This window comes from Adiantum capillus-veneris, chromosome 13 (genome assembly GCF_014529385.1).
Source record: "Adiantum capillus-veneris isolate H3 chromosome 13, ASM1452938v2, whole genome shotgun sequence".
Lineage (NCBI taxonomy): Eukaryota > Viridiplantae > Streptophyta > Polypodiopsida > Polypodiales > Pteridaceae > Adiantum > Adiantum capillus-veneris.
In genome coordinates, this window is record NC_140943.1 from 69,858,802 (window position 1) to 69,875,855 (window position 17,054).

At 42.0% G+C, this 17,054-nt stretch overlaps 1 protein-coding gene and 1 pseudogene across 1 annotated transcript; one reads left to right on the forward strand and one right to left on the reverse strand.

The window, feature by feature from the left end:
• Positions 1-6,767: 6,767 nt before the first annotated feature.
• Positions 6,768-7,332, forward strand: LOC147444218 (uncharacterized; annotated as a pseudogene).
• Positions 7,333-12,143: 4,811 nt separating this feature from the next.
• LOC147444219 (uncharacterized) lies at positions 12,144-15,604 on the reverse strand. The gene is made up of 3 exons (XM_086528083.1): positions 15,491-15,604; positions 13,916-14,885; positions 12,144-13,630 (listed from the first exon to the last, which is right to left on the reverse strand). The coding sequence occupies exons 1-3, from the start codon at positions 15,602-15,604 to the stop codon at positions 12,144-12,146; spliced, it is 2,571 nt and encodes an 856-aa protein (XP_086384209.1).
• Positions 15,605-17,054: the final 1,450 nt, after the last annotated feature.

Here is a 17,054-nt window from a genome sequence, read left to right on the forward strand (position 1 = left end):
TTGCTTCTCTATAGCCCAGGGCATTCATAGCACCCCAATCCACTCAAAGTCTCCATTGAAACGATGCAGTTCTCAATAAACACACACTCAATTGCACACCAACAAACACACACACCTTTACCTCAAAATCAACATCCATATGGCATCCTCAATGCCTAGATCACACACAGCATCACCGCACACAAAACCTCTCTCTCTCTCTCTCTCTCTCTCTCTCTCTCTCTCTCTCTCTCTCTCTCTCTCTCTCTCTCTCTCTCTCTCTCTCTCTGCACACCACAAATAACAACAGAATGCAAATGAAGAAGAGAAGGGGGTGGGGAAACACAGCAAAATGGACAAACTATGGAGTTTGATTCATCCCAAAGCACCACACACACACACACTCTTAGAGTCTTTTTGGGTCCTCTATTGGTTATTAATCAGAAATAAAACCCAAAATTTGCAAAAAAAGACCCCTTCTAGAGAAATTTTTACAATTCTAGCAAGTTTCTCCCCATTGAAAACGTGTCAAAGTTCACTTTAGTAAGCACTACATGGGTGGTTGGTTGCATGGGGTGTTCCTCTTGGGAGGCCGACCACCTGTCACACTGTTCCAATTTAGAAGGCCATTTTCTCCTCAATGAAAAAGAGGAGATCTCTTGGGCCCCCATCGTATAAACTCGTTTCAGCTGGGTGCCAGCAAATCGTTGCCACCCTCTACAGTCAGTGCGAAATAATGGCGCCAATTGACTGATGCACCACCACAAAGCTGCCAACAAATGACAGTGCAGCACCAAGAGCCGCTAGTGTAGCACGTACGTGAGGGGAGAATTGACGACGCCATGGCTCTTCTCTCTCTCTCCCTCCCTCTTTGATTTTATATGGCCTAGTCTTCACCCAGTATATATACTACTACCACTTTGGTCCGCATTCCCCATGTGGGATTAATACAATGCCATGTGGCATCCTTTGGCCAACTGCCCCCCTTGGGTGCAAAAACTTGGAACTCCTACACAACATAAAAGAAATTTCAACATTGCCCCTTTGAGCTGCTCCAATTTCTTGCTCCCCTATCAGATCAACTCATTGTAAAACCCCACGAAAACCTTGGGTTCCCCACTCCGACTCCTACCCAACACTTGATGTGCATTACTTCTTTGCGACCTTGAATGGCGAGCCCCAAAATGAAAAAAAAATCATCTCTCCCACCATCGTTACTATCCACCAAAATTGGGCATAACTCCGTGCACATAACTCCAAGTGCTACTTTGTCACTTCCAACTAGTCTATATTGCATACCATCTCTGCAAACCTTGGTGAGCTCAACAAAAACTTTTAATGGCACATCTCTTGCGGTGATAAAAAAGTCATAGAGCTAGCCCTCGATAAAAATTTCATATGCTCATAACTTGGCCATTTTGACTTTGATTTCAATCTGAAAAGACCAACATGATCCATAAATCAAGCACTTTAGATCTATTCAATCACCCCCACTCTGACCATCCACATGCGTTGTCCAATCTAGCAAGGACTTTCAAACCACCTCCACCTTCAAACTACAATATCTTGCACCCCATATCTCCAATTGAGGAACACTTTGAAAACCACACTTAGCACTTGCATTTCAACACTTTGAACCCTTCAACCAACCACCTCTGAAAGGCCCCATAGCAGAGCACCTTGGCTCAAATAACCTTGTGCAACAACCTTTGTGCCGTTGACCTTCGTATCTGCTCTACCACCTTAGCATGCACTTTGTATCTCCTCTACCACCTTGACCTTCGTATCTGCTCTACCACCTTAGCATGCACTTGTAAGCACATATATCTCTGCTTTGCCCTCTTCATAGCACAAACTCACTTTGGGTGCACCATCAAAATGACACACCTCTCAATAAGCACACACTCGATTGCACACAGAATACAAACACACACACCCTTATCAAATTCAACATCCATGTGTCATCCTCAATGCTTCAATCCCACACACCATCACCGCACACAAAATCTCTCTCTCTCTCTCTCTCTCTCTCTCTCTCTCTCTCTCTCTCTCTCTCTCTCTCTCTCTCTCTCTCTCTCTCTCTCTCTCTCTCTCTCTCTCTCTCTCTCTCTCTCTCTCTCTCTCTCTCTCTCTCTCTCTCTCTCTCTCTATGTGTGTGTGTGTGTGTGTGTGTGCGCGCACATTGAAAATGGCATGGGAGGTACACATGCCCACACACATTGGCACCACAACACAATGTAGATGAAGCAGAGAAGAGGTTGGAAGAGACAAAAAAATGGAGAAGCTATGGAGTTTGATTCGTCCCAAAACACCACATACACGCTTTTACAATCTATTCGACTCGTCTATAGGTTATTGAGCAAAAAAGTCCCCAAAACTGCAGAAAATGGCCCCTTATAGGGCGTTTTTTACAATTTTAGCAAGTTTTTCCCCATCAAACACATGTAAGTTCACTTTAGTAACCATTGTGCACGGTTGCATGGGGCACCCCTCTTGGGAGGCCAACCACCTATCCGTGTTCCAATTTAGAAGTTCATTTGCTCCTCCATGAAAAAGAGGGGACCACTTGGGCCCTCATTACGTGAACTCGGCCCAGTCGGGTGCCAACAAATTGCCACCATCATCCATAGTCAGTGCTGAATGATGTTGACCAGTCGATGCACCACCATAGATCCACCAACGGACGATAGCATAGTACCAAGAGCCACCCGTGCAGTGCACACTTGAGGGGGGAACTGAGAATGACATGGCTCCCTCTTTAATTGCTTATGGCCTAGTCCTTATCCACTATATATACCACTACCACTAACCTGCAACTAAAAGCCCAACATAATGAGTCAGTAGGCATAACTACAAGCACACATCATATGCCTCAGACATACTGCCATGATTGCACGTGAAGTGCATGGGTACGACCTAATGTCAGTTACCCCTAAACATAAAAAAGATGGAAAGAATTCTAGTTATTTTTCGATGAATGCCAGTCAAAGCCTTAGTGTAAAGAAACCTATACCCATGTAGTCATAAAACATATTTGGGATGTGAAAAAATCCCTTCAAAAATCTATGCAAACCTCATTAACCTGCTCAGGCCAAGTGCCTTTTACGCCCCAAAGTTAAATCAAAAGAAATTCAATCGAACACTGTATTAAGAAACCAGCTTTGTTAAAAAAGACCAGAGACAGAACGTAAGTTCAAAACTTAGTTTGATGTAAATGCTCGTGGCTGCTAAATCTCAAGCCATGCCATCTTTCTTACTTTAGTCTAGAAAATATCCCTGCAAACCATATACAACCAGAACGTCTACTAAAAAAATTTGTACAGAATGCGGACCTGGGAAGTTCCCTCTTTTTCCACAAGCTCCATAGTTAGACAGTAGGCAAGCTTTCCAAAGAAAGCCCTCAATCTCTCTTTATACCAACACAAACACCACACAAAAAGAGACTAAGTGAGGGATGCAGTGCCATCCTCACATTTATGTAGTGCTTTGATAATGATGCAGACCAGCGTTATTGAAATTGTCTCAGTTTCCAGAGTGTATGGCTTCAAGCGACAGACGTCATGGCCCCATAGGGGAACTGAGCGGGAGAGAAGGGATGAAGAACATCATCATGCAGCATGCAGGTGCATAGAGCTCATATGTGAGGTATATACGGTAAGCGACAGGCGTGAACAACTCGATATTCCCAATATCATTTACCACAATACCCAGAAGTACCTACCAATTTATTATGGGGTATTGTTCCATTTTCAATGTGCCTTTGAGAGGCTTTAACAAAGTTATGCTTTAAGGGGCCACTCCCACAAAAGGAAGGGGGGGGGGGGGGGGGGGGGGGGGGGGGGGGGTTAAATATATTTTTGAGGGGTTGTGGGGGTAAAGAAGTCCTAAACCCAACCAAAAGAGTCAAATTTTTTTAACTGGGTTTAAATATTAGTTGTAGAAGTACTTAAGTAAGTGTGTGTGTGTGTGTGTGTGTGTGTGTGTGTGTGTGTGTGTGTGTGTGTGTGTGTGTGTGTGTGTGTGTGTACCCGCCATCTCCCAGGCACCATACACAATGGGTTGATAGTAGGCCCATTGTGAATGGGCCTACTATCTAATTAGAGAAATGAGGTTAGTATGGTTGAAATGTAAGCCAAGCCTGACATTTTGAGAAAGAGAATTTTTTTATTTTGTTAAATATGTCACTTCTCATGAATCCATTAAGGCAAAATTTGTGGATAAGTATCCTAATATCTTCCCATGCTAAGAAGGAGTTAGAAGAGGAGTATACTATCAAGTATAGGAGGCCGATGCAAGTACTAAGAGTAGCTTTATGTGGTTGATTAATGTTCTTTTTTATGAACTCAATGGGTGGGATATCTAATAGGTCCCTCTTCTAAGTAAATCGTTGGTCATAGCCTCCCACACATGGGTTATGAAGTGTAATTGTAAAGTTAAGGAATTGTACCAAAGTAGAAAAGAAGTCGGTTGATGTATTAAACCCTTGTCCATATGTTGGTTCTATTTTTAGGCAGTTAGGGTAAATATGATTGATTTCTTCCGAGAATGTTTTATTGTTGAGGCTCAATATGTCATTTATATATCTATAAGTATGTTTGACTAGTGAAAGTTTATGATAGCTGCTTTTGTCACTCATGATTTTGAAAATTCATTTGTATTCAAAGAAGGCCAAGTATAAACTACACATAACTACACATAAGAGGTGAGCAGGGAAAACCCATGGGAATTCCCAAGCTTTGGTTAAAGCACTATCCTCCGAAGAGAATAGTGCAATTATCAAGGACCCAAGATATATTTTTAAATAGTTTCTCCTCATCGAAGTGTAAGGGATGAGAAGATTGTGTTTCCTTGATTCATCTAGGTTTTTTGGAGAGAGACATGTAGAAGAAACCATTCTTCCTAGCATGCTTAAAGGCAAGCTTAATTATCTGTAAATAGAACATCTTTCAATCCTAATTCTCCTTCCAGGTGTATGTTCTCATAGCATTGAGTAATATCGGCTGCGAAGAGATGGAAAATCTATTTAGGGAGGTTAAGAGTAACTTTTGTGGATTTTTTTACTAGACAAAAAGAGTTACAATGTATTTGGAGAAAGTTAGAGCAGATTTTTTGTTTAGAGGTGCAGACAAATTCAAATTATGAAAGTACTCAGTCAAGGTAAAGGGTGATATCCTTGGTAATGTTAGTAAAAATATCATTTGAGGAATCATATATCCATCTGAATTTATGTTTGTGTAGTTTATAAGTGGGAAAAAGTATTAGAAGTTTGGTATCTTAAAGAAAATAGCCCAATTTATCTAGATGTTTTGAAATCATATTAGTGACCTCATACAGAGAGGTGTTAAGTGGTGTGAATTCCTCCCGAAAATCGAAGAGTGAGCTGTTTTCCAAGACAAGTTTTTGCATAAAAGAGTGAGACAATTTGAACTTTTATACAGCCCTACTATAAACCAATCCTGTTAAAGCTTTTGAAATTCAACAGCCAGTTGTGGTTTGATCCATGTGCTTTCAGTAGACAACCATTTATATGGTAAGGGCGATAATTTTCTTTTAAAGCATTGTTCAACCAATTTTGCTAAGTCCAATAGGATTGTCTTCTCCAGTCGGAGAGTACTGACAAGGTCAATTAAAAAGCTAAGTAAAGCTGATAAAGCGAGATATGGGTTTTTAGGAAAAATGTGTATGTGGTTAAGTCCTTTGTGTCATTTATGGAGGACCTATATCAAGGTGATTGGTTTCTCATTGGATGCTATCTAAGCACTTTGACAAGGCAAGAAGGGTGGACTGATCAAGCATTCAAAAGAATGCATAGAAAGGCCTATAGAGAGTTTTTGAAAGATGGGTACTGGTGGAAGCATCCAAAACAAAGAAATGGGATGCCATTGAGAGTTATGAATGATAAGGATACTCAAAATGAGCTTATCAGAAAGTTTCACGAGATTATTTATGCTAGACACAGAGGTGTATGGGCCACCTTTACTAAAATGAAAGAGAGGTATTGGTGGAAAGGTATGTATAAAGATGTATGAAACCTATCAAGTGTATTCAAATGCATGTCATCATGATGGATTTCATCCTACTTACCCATTGGACATGCACTATGAGTGAGTGGTAGATCTAGCTACAATGACATTGAAGATGGGGAATGGGACCTCACACAGAAACACACCAAGTTGCCTCTCTATAGCCCAGGGTACTCACAACACCCACTCCTCTCAAGAAACACCTTCAAAATGACACACCCTCGGTTGCACGTCGTCAAACACACACACTCACCACAGAATCACATCCGTGCACCATTTGCACTACTTCTATCACGCAAACCACCTACACACAACACCTCTCTCTCTCTCTCTCTCTCTCTCTCTCTCTCTCTCTCTCTCTCTCTCTCTCTCTCTCTCTCTCTCTCTCTCTCTCTCTCTCTCTCTCTCTCTCTCTCTCTCTCTCTCTCTCTCTCTCTCTCTCTCTCTCTCTCTCTCTCTCTCTCTCTCTCTCTCTCTCTCTCGTGGCGAGGGGCTACCCTGTGGCGGGGCGTCAAGTCACAGCCCTGCCCCCGGCAAGCCCGCAACTAGCCTGCCCCTGGCGAGCGTGTTTCTCCACAAACCCTTTCTTCGACAAGCCTGCTTCTCCCCTGGCGAGCCTACTTCTCCCGCAAGTACAGCCTCGTCGTCTACCCCGACTCGCCTTATTGGCCTGTCCCGATCCGGGCTTTGCTTGGAACCACCTAAATTCATTCAAACAAATCCCTGCCTAGGGTTTGTTCCCACGGCAGTCAACCTACTCCAAGAATGAACACTCCTAAGCCCTCCGCAAAGAGCCGACCAAGCTTCGCAGCAATCGTAGCAGCCCCGAGCAAGTTCACTCAGATCAGACAACTCCAAGTAGCCCTCGATCGAGTAATGGAGGAGAACCGCGACCTCAAAGCTCGCATCAGCAAGCTTGAGGCACGCTTTGACTCCATGGTCGAGCTTGCCACCAACAAAGTAAAAGAAGTCGAATCAAAGGTCACCCAAGCCCAAACGGCCACATTTGCCAAAGTACAGACTTGCGTGACAACAGAGTTCCGCGAACAAAAACTTCAAGAAGAAAATGCCCTCAAGGTTCGAATTGGTGGGCTCCCCTCTCCATGGTGCATTATTGAGGACACTCTCGAGGAAGCGATCACCAAGCTCAATGACATCCTTCAACCAATCAACATCAAACCTGAAAAGGTTTCTTGGATCAACGACACACACAGGCAAGTGCCACCCGAACACTGTCTTCTCACTTTTAAAGACAGAGAGGATAAAATGCAGCTACTACGACAAGCCCGACTCCTCAAAGGGACAAAGATTTGGATCAATGAGGAGCTGACAACAAATCAATTGAAGATAAAAAAGAGCGAGCTCAAGACGGTGCACGAAGCTCGCAAGCAAGGTAAATGGGTAGTCTATCGAGGTGGTAAATCCATCATTCAAGAATTTCGAACCCCTAAAAAGGCTCTATCCAACCCCCCCTAGATCTTGTTTCCTTTTTTCCCTCTTTTTTCTTTTACCCCGATGATTGGACCCTCAGTCCTTAACTGATATGTATCCGATGGCTTCACTTAGAAGCAATGAGTCGATGTAATGTCTTTTGTGACGGTCCCATGGGTCATATATGACCTACGTGGACGATAAATCAATCAATCAATCAATCTCTCTCTCTCTCTCTCTCTCTCTCTCTCTCTCTCTCTCTCTCTCTCTCTCTCTCTCTCTCTCTCTCTCCACCACAAAAATGGCTCGGGGTACACCCACACACCGGCACCGATACACCAAAGAGCAGCCAAAAGATAAAAAGGGGGTGGGGGAATAGACAACATGGAGGAGCAATGGAGCTTGATTCCACCAAAAACACCATACATAGCTCTCACGGCTTCCTATAGACTTGTCGAGGAAAAAGGCCCTTACAAAAGGTAAAAGGAGCATCTTATTAGGGGGGTTTTACATTTTTAGCAACTCTCTCCTTCATCAACCGATCCTATTTTAGCATGTTTTCATGGGAAGTGCCCTTAGCCGACACCTCATCCTTATCTCCCTCTCCCAACACATGGGAAGGCCCTCCATTCTTTAGCAGTAGCGCCTGGCGCTACTGGGGCAACCCACCTTGTATCCAATAAAAAGGGAGGAGGACTTATGGCCCCTCATTAGAACAAGCTTCCAGTTACTAATGGCCATGCTTCCAGTTTCTATATATACCCTTGATTCCTAGTGCGCAACGATGCATGTGGATTTTTACCCATGCCATGTGGCAGCTCTGTATTCCTTGCACCCCCTTGGGGGTTAAAATAATCACCACCAAGCTTTGTTAAATTACACCACTTTGAAGACCTCCCCTTTCTTGCTCACTTGTAAGATTGACCCACTGTAAAACCCACCAAAAGTTCCAATTCCTGACTCCAACTCTTAACACTTACTTTGCATTCCAACTTTCCCATGACCTTGAATGTCGATCCCCAAAATGGAAAAATATACTAGATTCCCAACCATGCTAGTATCTATCAACTTCAATAGGGCATATCTTTGTGCTTGCATCTTTGACTGAGGAGCCGTCACTTCTGCTTAGCTCCATATGTTCCATACCACCTCTACAAACCCAGACAAGCTAAAAAAACCATTGATGGCATGCTTTTTGAGGCAATCAAAGTGGTTCAGGACTAGCCCCTAGAAAAACTTTGACATCCCATATCTTGGTCATTTAAGCTCTAATTGCCGATCTGAAAAGGCCAACATGCTCCATAAATCAAGCACTTTAGATCTATCCACTCTCTCCATCTCTGATCATCCACCTGCACTTATCCAATCTGGAATCTGCAAAGCACTTTTTTCTTAAAACTCACATAACTTGAACTGTATACCTCCAATTGACATGCCGTTTGGACTAGCCTGTGAAGAACTTTGAAGACTACCATCTGCATTTCCATTTCAACACTTTGAACCCTATGATGATACACCTTTAAAAATCCCTCTAGCATAGCACCTTGGCCTAAATAATTGCATAATGCATACACCTCTAGATCCACCTGATTGCCCTTGACTTTCATATCTACTTTACCACCTTTGCTTGCACCTGTAGACACCCATGGCCTTGCCTTATCCTCTTCATAGCATTGACTCATTTTAGTTGCACCATCATTGCCTAGACCCCTTGTTGAACATTTATGTTCAACCACAAGCATGTTTATTGAACTTGAGAATAGCAAAACTACATAAGATTTTGAGCAAACACCAAAAACAATATCATATGAACAAAGTTTTATTCCTGCTTCTTGTTGCCTCTTCTCAAGTGGGTTGCCCAACCCCCTTCATTGTTAAATAGATGTGATCTAGATCAAACACTTAGCATTGAGTGTATCCATCCATCCATATGACTCCCAGTAATGTCGCACCCAAACACATAACCAGCCATGCATATAAAATGTGCCCATCATATCTTTACCACTACGGCCATCCATCTATATCCAACCTGCTCCCAACAAAGCACCATATTGTACATCATCATGCTCACTCCACATACCTAACCCTTTCTCCCAACCATGTAAAGTAGAGATCTCTTCAAGAGAACCCTGTAACTAACAGATGACCCACTGCACAGCTACAGTTACAAGCACATCCACCAACCATACGTAACCCTTTCTCCCAACCTTGTAAAGTAGAGATCTCCTCAAGAGAACCCTGTAACTAAGAGATGACCCGTTGCACAGCTGCAGCTACAAGCACATCCACCAACCATGGAACACATACCTCTTTAAAGAGATTAGCTAAATCCATATCCCTGGTTTCTCCTCCATGCACAATACGACCCCACTTGCCACCCTCAAAACTCTTTTGTTGTAGGCTCCTTCATCATCATCTTCATGCTTGCTTCCATACTTGTAGCATCCTCAATCCCATCATCATCAAGCCCTCCCATAAAAAATGGACCATAGGGAACACCCATCACCTCTTGCAAGCCAACTTCACCTTCCTGTTCTCCAAACACATACCCTTCTGCTACACTCTTAGATAAAAAATAAATCTCATCCCATACCGTATCATCAAGAAACAAATCATTGATTCAGCCTCCCTCTTTAGAAGAGCATGCATATTTTCTTTGCATAGCCTCATTACTCCCTGCCTCCATCATGCTCGAGCTTGGATTTTTGTAAGGTCCCCATCCTAAAAGATAGGGGCGACTTGGAAGATAGCCTTCTTTATCCTCTAAATCTGTTAACGACACCCTACTCTGATAATGCGAAGCAAGGATACGAGCAACGAAAGAGAAGAAGACGTCCACCTGATGTGTTCGTAGTTACAAGACCCTACGCCACAAGCTAGGTCAATGAGGTTAGAGGTTCTATGGACTCTAGATCCTACATTATAAGAGAAGAAAATCCCCTTTCACATATTAAGGATTCAAAAACAACGCCTTTTTCCCCGCGTTAAAGAGGCACGGCCGCCATCCTTAAATCCGAAATATGACAAGAGATAAATCTCTAACTAACGAAGACAAAGTGAAAAGTACTCGGCTAATCGAGTCCACCCATCCTTTACTGGCAACCTTAGCCAGTCCCCACTTTCCACACCGCACTCACCCGTTCTTTTAATGTTATCTAATTACTACCATGACATATCCAACAATGTTCCTTAATTAATTCTTAATACAAGTTTTTTAGTACAATCCTTTCAAACATCATCAAACAATTCTTTCATAACCAGAGTTAAAGAATTCCATAATCCGCAAAAAAAAAAGTCTTTAGTTTCTATACAAGTTTTGCTGCTAACCACGAACTTTCTCTGTCTAACCGACAGAGCCTTTCCAAAGGTTTTTCCTAATCGCTAACCACAAGATGCGCATACTTCCCTTTTGCTAACTGCAAGGGACATCTTGCTACCCGCAAGGCATCTTGCTAACCGCAAGGTAAAAAAAAGAAAGTTGATGACCTCAACTTTAATTTCCGCTAACCGCGGATTCCTCTCGCTAACTGCGAGTTCCATCTGGAAACAAGATTTTCTTTCAGTATTTCATATTCTAAATGTTTCTTTCAACAAGATCAATCAAAATCATATTGTCAAACCATAATCACTTATCAACAATATTTCGTTATCAAATAATAACAACAATACTTTTACTACTTCATGAAACATATGCTCATCTCATGTGATTGAACAATCACGTTTTCGGTCGGTTTAAGGTAAGGTTAAATCTAAGTTCATCTTCCCGGTCAACATGAATATTATGCATAATTATAAATTTGTTTTACCAGATTTGGAGCGCGTGCGGCTAACTCCTATGCTGGCGGTTGGACGGCTTCGACTTCTTCATCGATTGATGCTTCCGCATCAGGTACGTTCGGAATTGACACCCTTCTTCCCACCTTCTTTGGTGGTGCAACGGCAGGGGCGTCCTTGGAACTTCGCGTTACACGCTTCGGAGCCATAGCTTCGGAATGGAGAAAAGAAAAGCGCGTTGTTGAAGAGAGAGAGAGAGAGAGAGAGAGAGAGAGAGAGAGAGAGAGAGAGTGTCCACAAATAGGGTGACGGCACGTCGACGATTGGAGATGGAGATGGCTTGAAGGTGAGAGGTTAAGGGAGAGAGGTTTCCTCCGGCGTGTCGTTGCGAGAGAGCTTCCGCTTCTGTAGATGTGTGTGTTCAAAGTGAGAGGAGAAGGGTCCTTTATATAGGCACTAGGGGGGTGCTAAAAATACTGAGAGGTTTCAAGAATAGGAGAAGGAAAAGCTCGCGCGTCGTCGCGGCTCTATAATTTTTTTTAAAAAAAATTCTTTTTTTTAAATTTATTTTTTGCGTTCACGAATCCTATGCGCGATTTTAAAAAGCTCTATACTTACAAGTTCCCATTCTATTTTGAAAGAGATAAGAAAGAAGTATCATAATTTTGACTTACCTCTCTTTCTCTCCTAAAAATACTATCTCTAAGCTTTTTCTTCACACATAGATTACGTTCCCACATAAACCTATGGTTCCACATAAAGAAAGATCATAAATAAATGGATTATGAACCCGATTTTCAATCCGATTGCTCTGATAAACTCATGAAGACTCACAAAATTGAGAATCTCAATTGCTTTGCAAAATAACTGAAATGATTTATATGGATAAATGTTGGGTACATTACAATCTCCCCAACTTAAGGATTCGAGATGTCTTCATCTCGAGAAAAAGTGAGGATAATCCTTCTCTAAGGTAGCTTCATCTTCCCATGTTGCATCTTCTTCAGGGTAGTCCTGCCATTGAACAAGGTGTTCTCTGAGGATTCTATTCCGAAGAATCTTTTCTCGGGACTCCAGAATGCTGGATGGTTGGAGTTCTAAGATACTTTGGTTAGGCATGACAATATGTTCATCATCTAGGAGTTGATCATCACTAGGGATATAGGCCTTTAATAAGCTCACATGAAATACGTCATGAACTTTAATATGTTCTGGTAACTTCAACTTGTAAGCTTGAGTACCGATACACTTGATCACTTCATAAGGACCACAATAATGTGGGCTAAGATTCTTGTACTTTCCAAGCGATAAAGTACTTCTCTTTGGATGAATCCGAAGAAAAACCTTGTCGCCTTCTTTGAATCTTCGCTCGGATCTCTTTCCTTGTGCAGCGATCACCGCATAATTCTTTATAAAGATTCTGTACCAGCCTGTGATTCCCAAGAATCCTCTAAGCTCACTTACATTAGTTGGCCGAGGCCATTCAACAATGTCTTGAACTTTAGCGAAGTCTACTGAAATTCCTTCTTGCGAAACAATAAATCCCAAGTATTCAATCCTTGGAGAGAAAAATGAACACTTGCTCATCTTTGCGTATAGCTTATGCTGGCAAAGAATATCTAACACCTTCCTTAGGTGAGCTTCATGTTCTTGTTCATCTTTTGAGTAGATTAGAATATCATCAAAGAAGACAAGGACAAAATTGTCTAGGTAAGGCCTGAAGATATCCTGCATTAATCTATTGAATGTAGCTGGAGCATTGGTTAGACCAAATGACATTACTATAAATTCAAAATGGCCATAACGGGTGTTGAAAGCTGTCTTTGTAATATCTGATTCCTTTATTCTGATTTGATAGTAACCAGATCTTAGATCTATCTTTGAGAAGACCTTAGAGCCATGTAGCCTGTCGAGCAATTCATCGATTCGGGGTATAGGATAGTTGTTCTTAATTGTTACCTGGTTTAGTCCTCTATAATCAATGCAGAGTCGTAAAGTCCCATCTTTCTTTTTCTGAAAAAGTACCGGCGCTCCCGAACTAGATTTGCTTGGTCCAATAAATCCCTGTTCTAGAAGTTGACGAAGCTGCTCCTTCAGTTCAATTGCCTCTGGTAAGGCCATTTTGTAGGGTCTCTTTGACACGGGCTCACTTCCTGGGAGAATCTCTATCTCATGGTCAATTTCTCGGGTTGGAGGAAGGGAGGTAAGGTCTTTAGGAAAAATATTTGAATATTCATGAAGCCACGAGGGTTTTGTATCACTTGAATTTGGATCGACCTTATTCAACTTGACCACAAATACCTGTTGACCAGCTCTCATACCCTTAAGTAGACGGTTTGCCTTCACTAATTGAATCTTTGGGCTCCCTCTTTTCCCTTGCACTTTGACTTGCCTTGCTTGACTATCTCTAAAGCTCAAACTACCTTGACCAAAATGGATGCTAGCCTGATTCTTAGATAACCAATCCATCCCAATAATCCCATCCTACATTCCAACTGGTAGGGTTCTAAAGAAAGCTGAAGTAGTGTGCCCTCCTAGTTCAAAATCAAGGATTCCCACAGAATGTCGAGATACTACGGTCTTCCCATTAGCCAATTCTACTGTCATAGGTTTAGCTTGTTTTTGGTTTAGGTTCAACTTTCGTAAACATTTTGGGGATAGAAAAGAATGGGTACTGCCACAATCGATGAGAAGGTTAAAAGATTTACCTTGATGAGTGGTTGGGGTCTGAATAACAACGAATTGTCGTTGAGCTCCAGGGTTGTCAATAGCTGCATAGATAGTCGCTCTTTCTTCTTCTTCACTAATGGTAGGTTCTCCTATGGTTACACGTGCATGTGCATTCCTACCTTGACCTCTTCCAAATGCCCTTGCTGCTCTCCCTCGCCCTCGTCCACGTCCACCACCTCGTCTAGTGTTGTTTCCAATAGGGTGGCGTCTTCGGTCTGCCTCCGTTGCTACCGCTGCTCTATTAGATAAGTGTGGACATCTCTTCCGGTAATGTCCCAGTTCTCCACACTCAAAGCATCGAACATCCAACCTTGCAGGATTTTGCACGTTTGCAGCATAGGCTCTTGGTGGCTGCCTCTCATTATTGGAAAATCTTACTGGTCGTCTAGCACCATTAAAACTCTGATTCTGTTCAACTCTCCTCCTTAAGCCTTGCTCCTTCATCAAAGGTTTGGCTTGCAATAAGGCATCTTGCACAGTGGTAGGTTTCATGGCTTCCAGTTGTGAGCAAATGGGTTCTCTTAAACCTTGGCAAAATCGAGCTACTTGTTGCTCTATCGTCATTGGTGGTGCATAACGCCTAAGATTTACGAACTTTGAGTAATACTCTTCCAGGGTTAGGCTGTATTGCTTCAAGCTAAAGAAATCGTTCATCTTTAATGCTTCATGAGCAGGGGGTAAGTATCTTATCTTTACTGCTTGCTTGATTTTCCTCCAATTCTGGGAATTTTCTAACACTCCCATGTCACGGCAATGTTGTTTCCACCATAATTTGGCTTCACCCGTAAGGCAAAACATCCCCAACATCGCTTGGTTTGCAGGTGCAGTCTTGGCAGCTAAGAAATAATCGTCCATAGCTTCAATCCAAACTTCCGCATCCTTTTCCACATTGGCACTTTCACCCTTAAAAGAAGGTGGTTGCATTTGTTTGAGCAACAATTTCTTCTCCTGAACTTCCGTGTATAAAGCATCGTTCCGAGGATTCTCCACTATAGGAGTAATTTGAGGGTTCTCCGGATTTTTTTAACACCAATGCTTATAATAACTTAAGTCATTAAAGTATTTGGTTTATCTAGTCCTTTAGAGTTCAACACATGGCTTAACCAATCATAACTTAGTCCAATCACAGGACTTAACCAGTCATGGCCCTTCACCAACAATTAATCAATGACTTGACCAATCAATCAATTCTTTTGAGCAAAACAACTAAGTTTATTATTTGCAACACATACGCATTAACGAGCTTTCTGTTCCTAGCACTAGTTGCATCAATTACTATCGTGAAGCATGTAGGAAACACCAAATCTCAATTAGGCTCAAGAGTAAATTATTTATCAAGAGTCAGTTTCTCTTCCAAAAAAAAATCAACGTCTTCTATTGATGTAAGAATACCAATGGCCTTGTTACAAAATGTTATAATAACCCTAATCCTCAGGTGTATATTTGAAGCTGTGATATTCTTGGGCACTCTTTAGGAAGAAGCGCGGAGGATTTTCTATAGGGACTAATAGTCGATAAGTGGCGGGGAGTTGTGGTAATCCTGTTGTCCATACCTTGCCCGAGAAGTGGCTAGTTCTGCCTATAACAACCACTCGGTCTTTTGGAACGACTGCAATGACCTTGTCATAGACCCACCGATTGAGGTTGACGCTTCCATCTGCCACCATTGCTTTGACATTGGTTGGCCAAAAGATATAGTAATGGACCAGCCTTAGCTACTCCCACCATTTGATGCGGCGAAGATCATTATTTAAATTCCCTAAGCTTCCAGCCCTGATGGTAAAAGTACTCCCACGAGACCACCAGGCTCGAGACCATCCTCGTTGGGTTCGAAAACGCGACGGAGTGGTCGATATCTCGAGGATCCTCATGATTGATGCCCGAAAGTCGTAGTCGTTTGATTGGCATGCAGACAAGTACATGATGTTGAACACCTGAAATCACATGTATGCCTCATGCCGATCCTGAAACGTGTTATATATAAATACGTAAGAATATAAGATCATTTAATAGAGTAGTTTACAAACAAAAGTAGCAATAGTGAAAAAAAAACGCATTCTTCCCCTACATTCCCCTCTTATCGTTGGGTTAACCTCTGTTTATCCTTGGCTCTGATACCAATTGTAAGATCCCCATCCTAAAAGATCGGGGCGACTTGGAAGATAGCCTTCTTTATCCTCTAAATCCGTTGATGACACCCTACTCCGATAATGCGAAGCAAGGATACGAGCAACGAAAGAGAAGAAGACTTCCACCTAATGTGTTCGTAGTTACAAGACCCTACGCCACAAACCATGTCAATGAGGTTAGAGGTTCTATGGACTCTAGATCCTACATTATAAGAGAAGAAAATCCCCTTTCACATATTAAGGATTCAAAAACAATGCCTTTTTTCACGCGTTTAAGAGGCACGGCCGCCATCCTTAAATCCGAAATATGACAAGAGATAAATCTCTAACTAACGAAGACAAAGTGAAAAGTACTCGACTAATCGAGTCCACCCATCCTTTACTGGCAACCTGAGCCAGTCCCCACTTTCCACACCGCACTCACCCGTTCTTTTAATGTTATCTAATTACTACCACGACATATACAACAATGTTCCTTAATTAATTCTTAATACAAGTTTTTTTAGTACAATCCTTTCAAACATCATCAAACAATTCTTTCATAACCAGAGTTAAAGAATCCCATAATCCGCAAAAAAAAGTCTTTAGTTTCTATACAAGTTTTGCCGCTAACCACGGACTTTCTCTGTCTAACCGACAGAGCCTTTGCAAAGGTTTTTCCTAATCGCTAATAGCGAGATGCGCATACTTCCCTTTTGCTAACTGCAAGGGACATCTTGCTACCCGCAAGGCATCTTGCTAACCGCAAGGTAAAAAAAAGAAAGTTGATGACCTCAACTTTAATTTCCGCTAATCGCGGATTCCTCTCACTAACCGCGAGTTCCATCTGGAAACAAGATTTTCTTTCAGTATTTCATATTCAGAATGTTTCTTTCAACAAGATCAATCAAAATCATATTGTCAAACCATAATCACTTATCAACAATATTTCTTTATCAAATAATAACAACAATACTTTTGCTACTTCATGAAACATATGCTCGTCTCA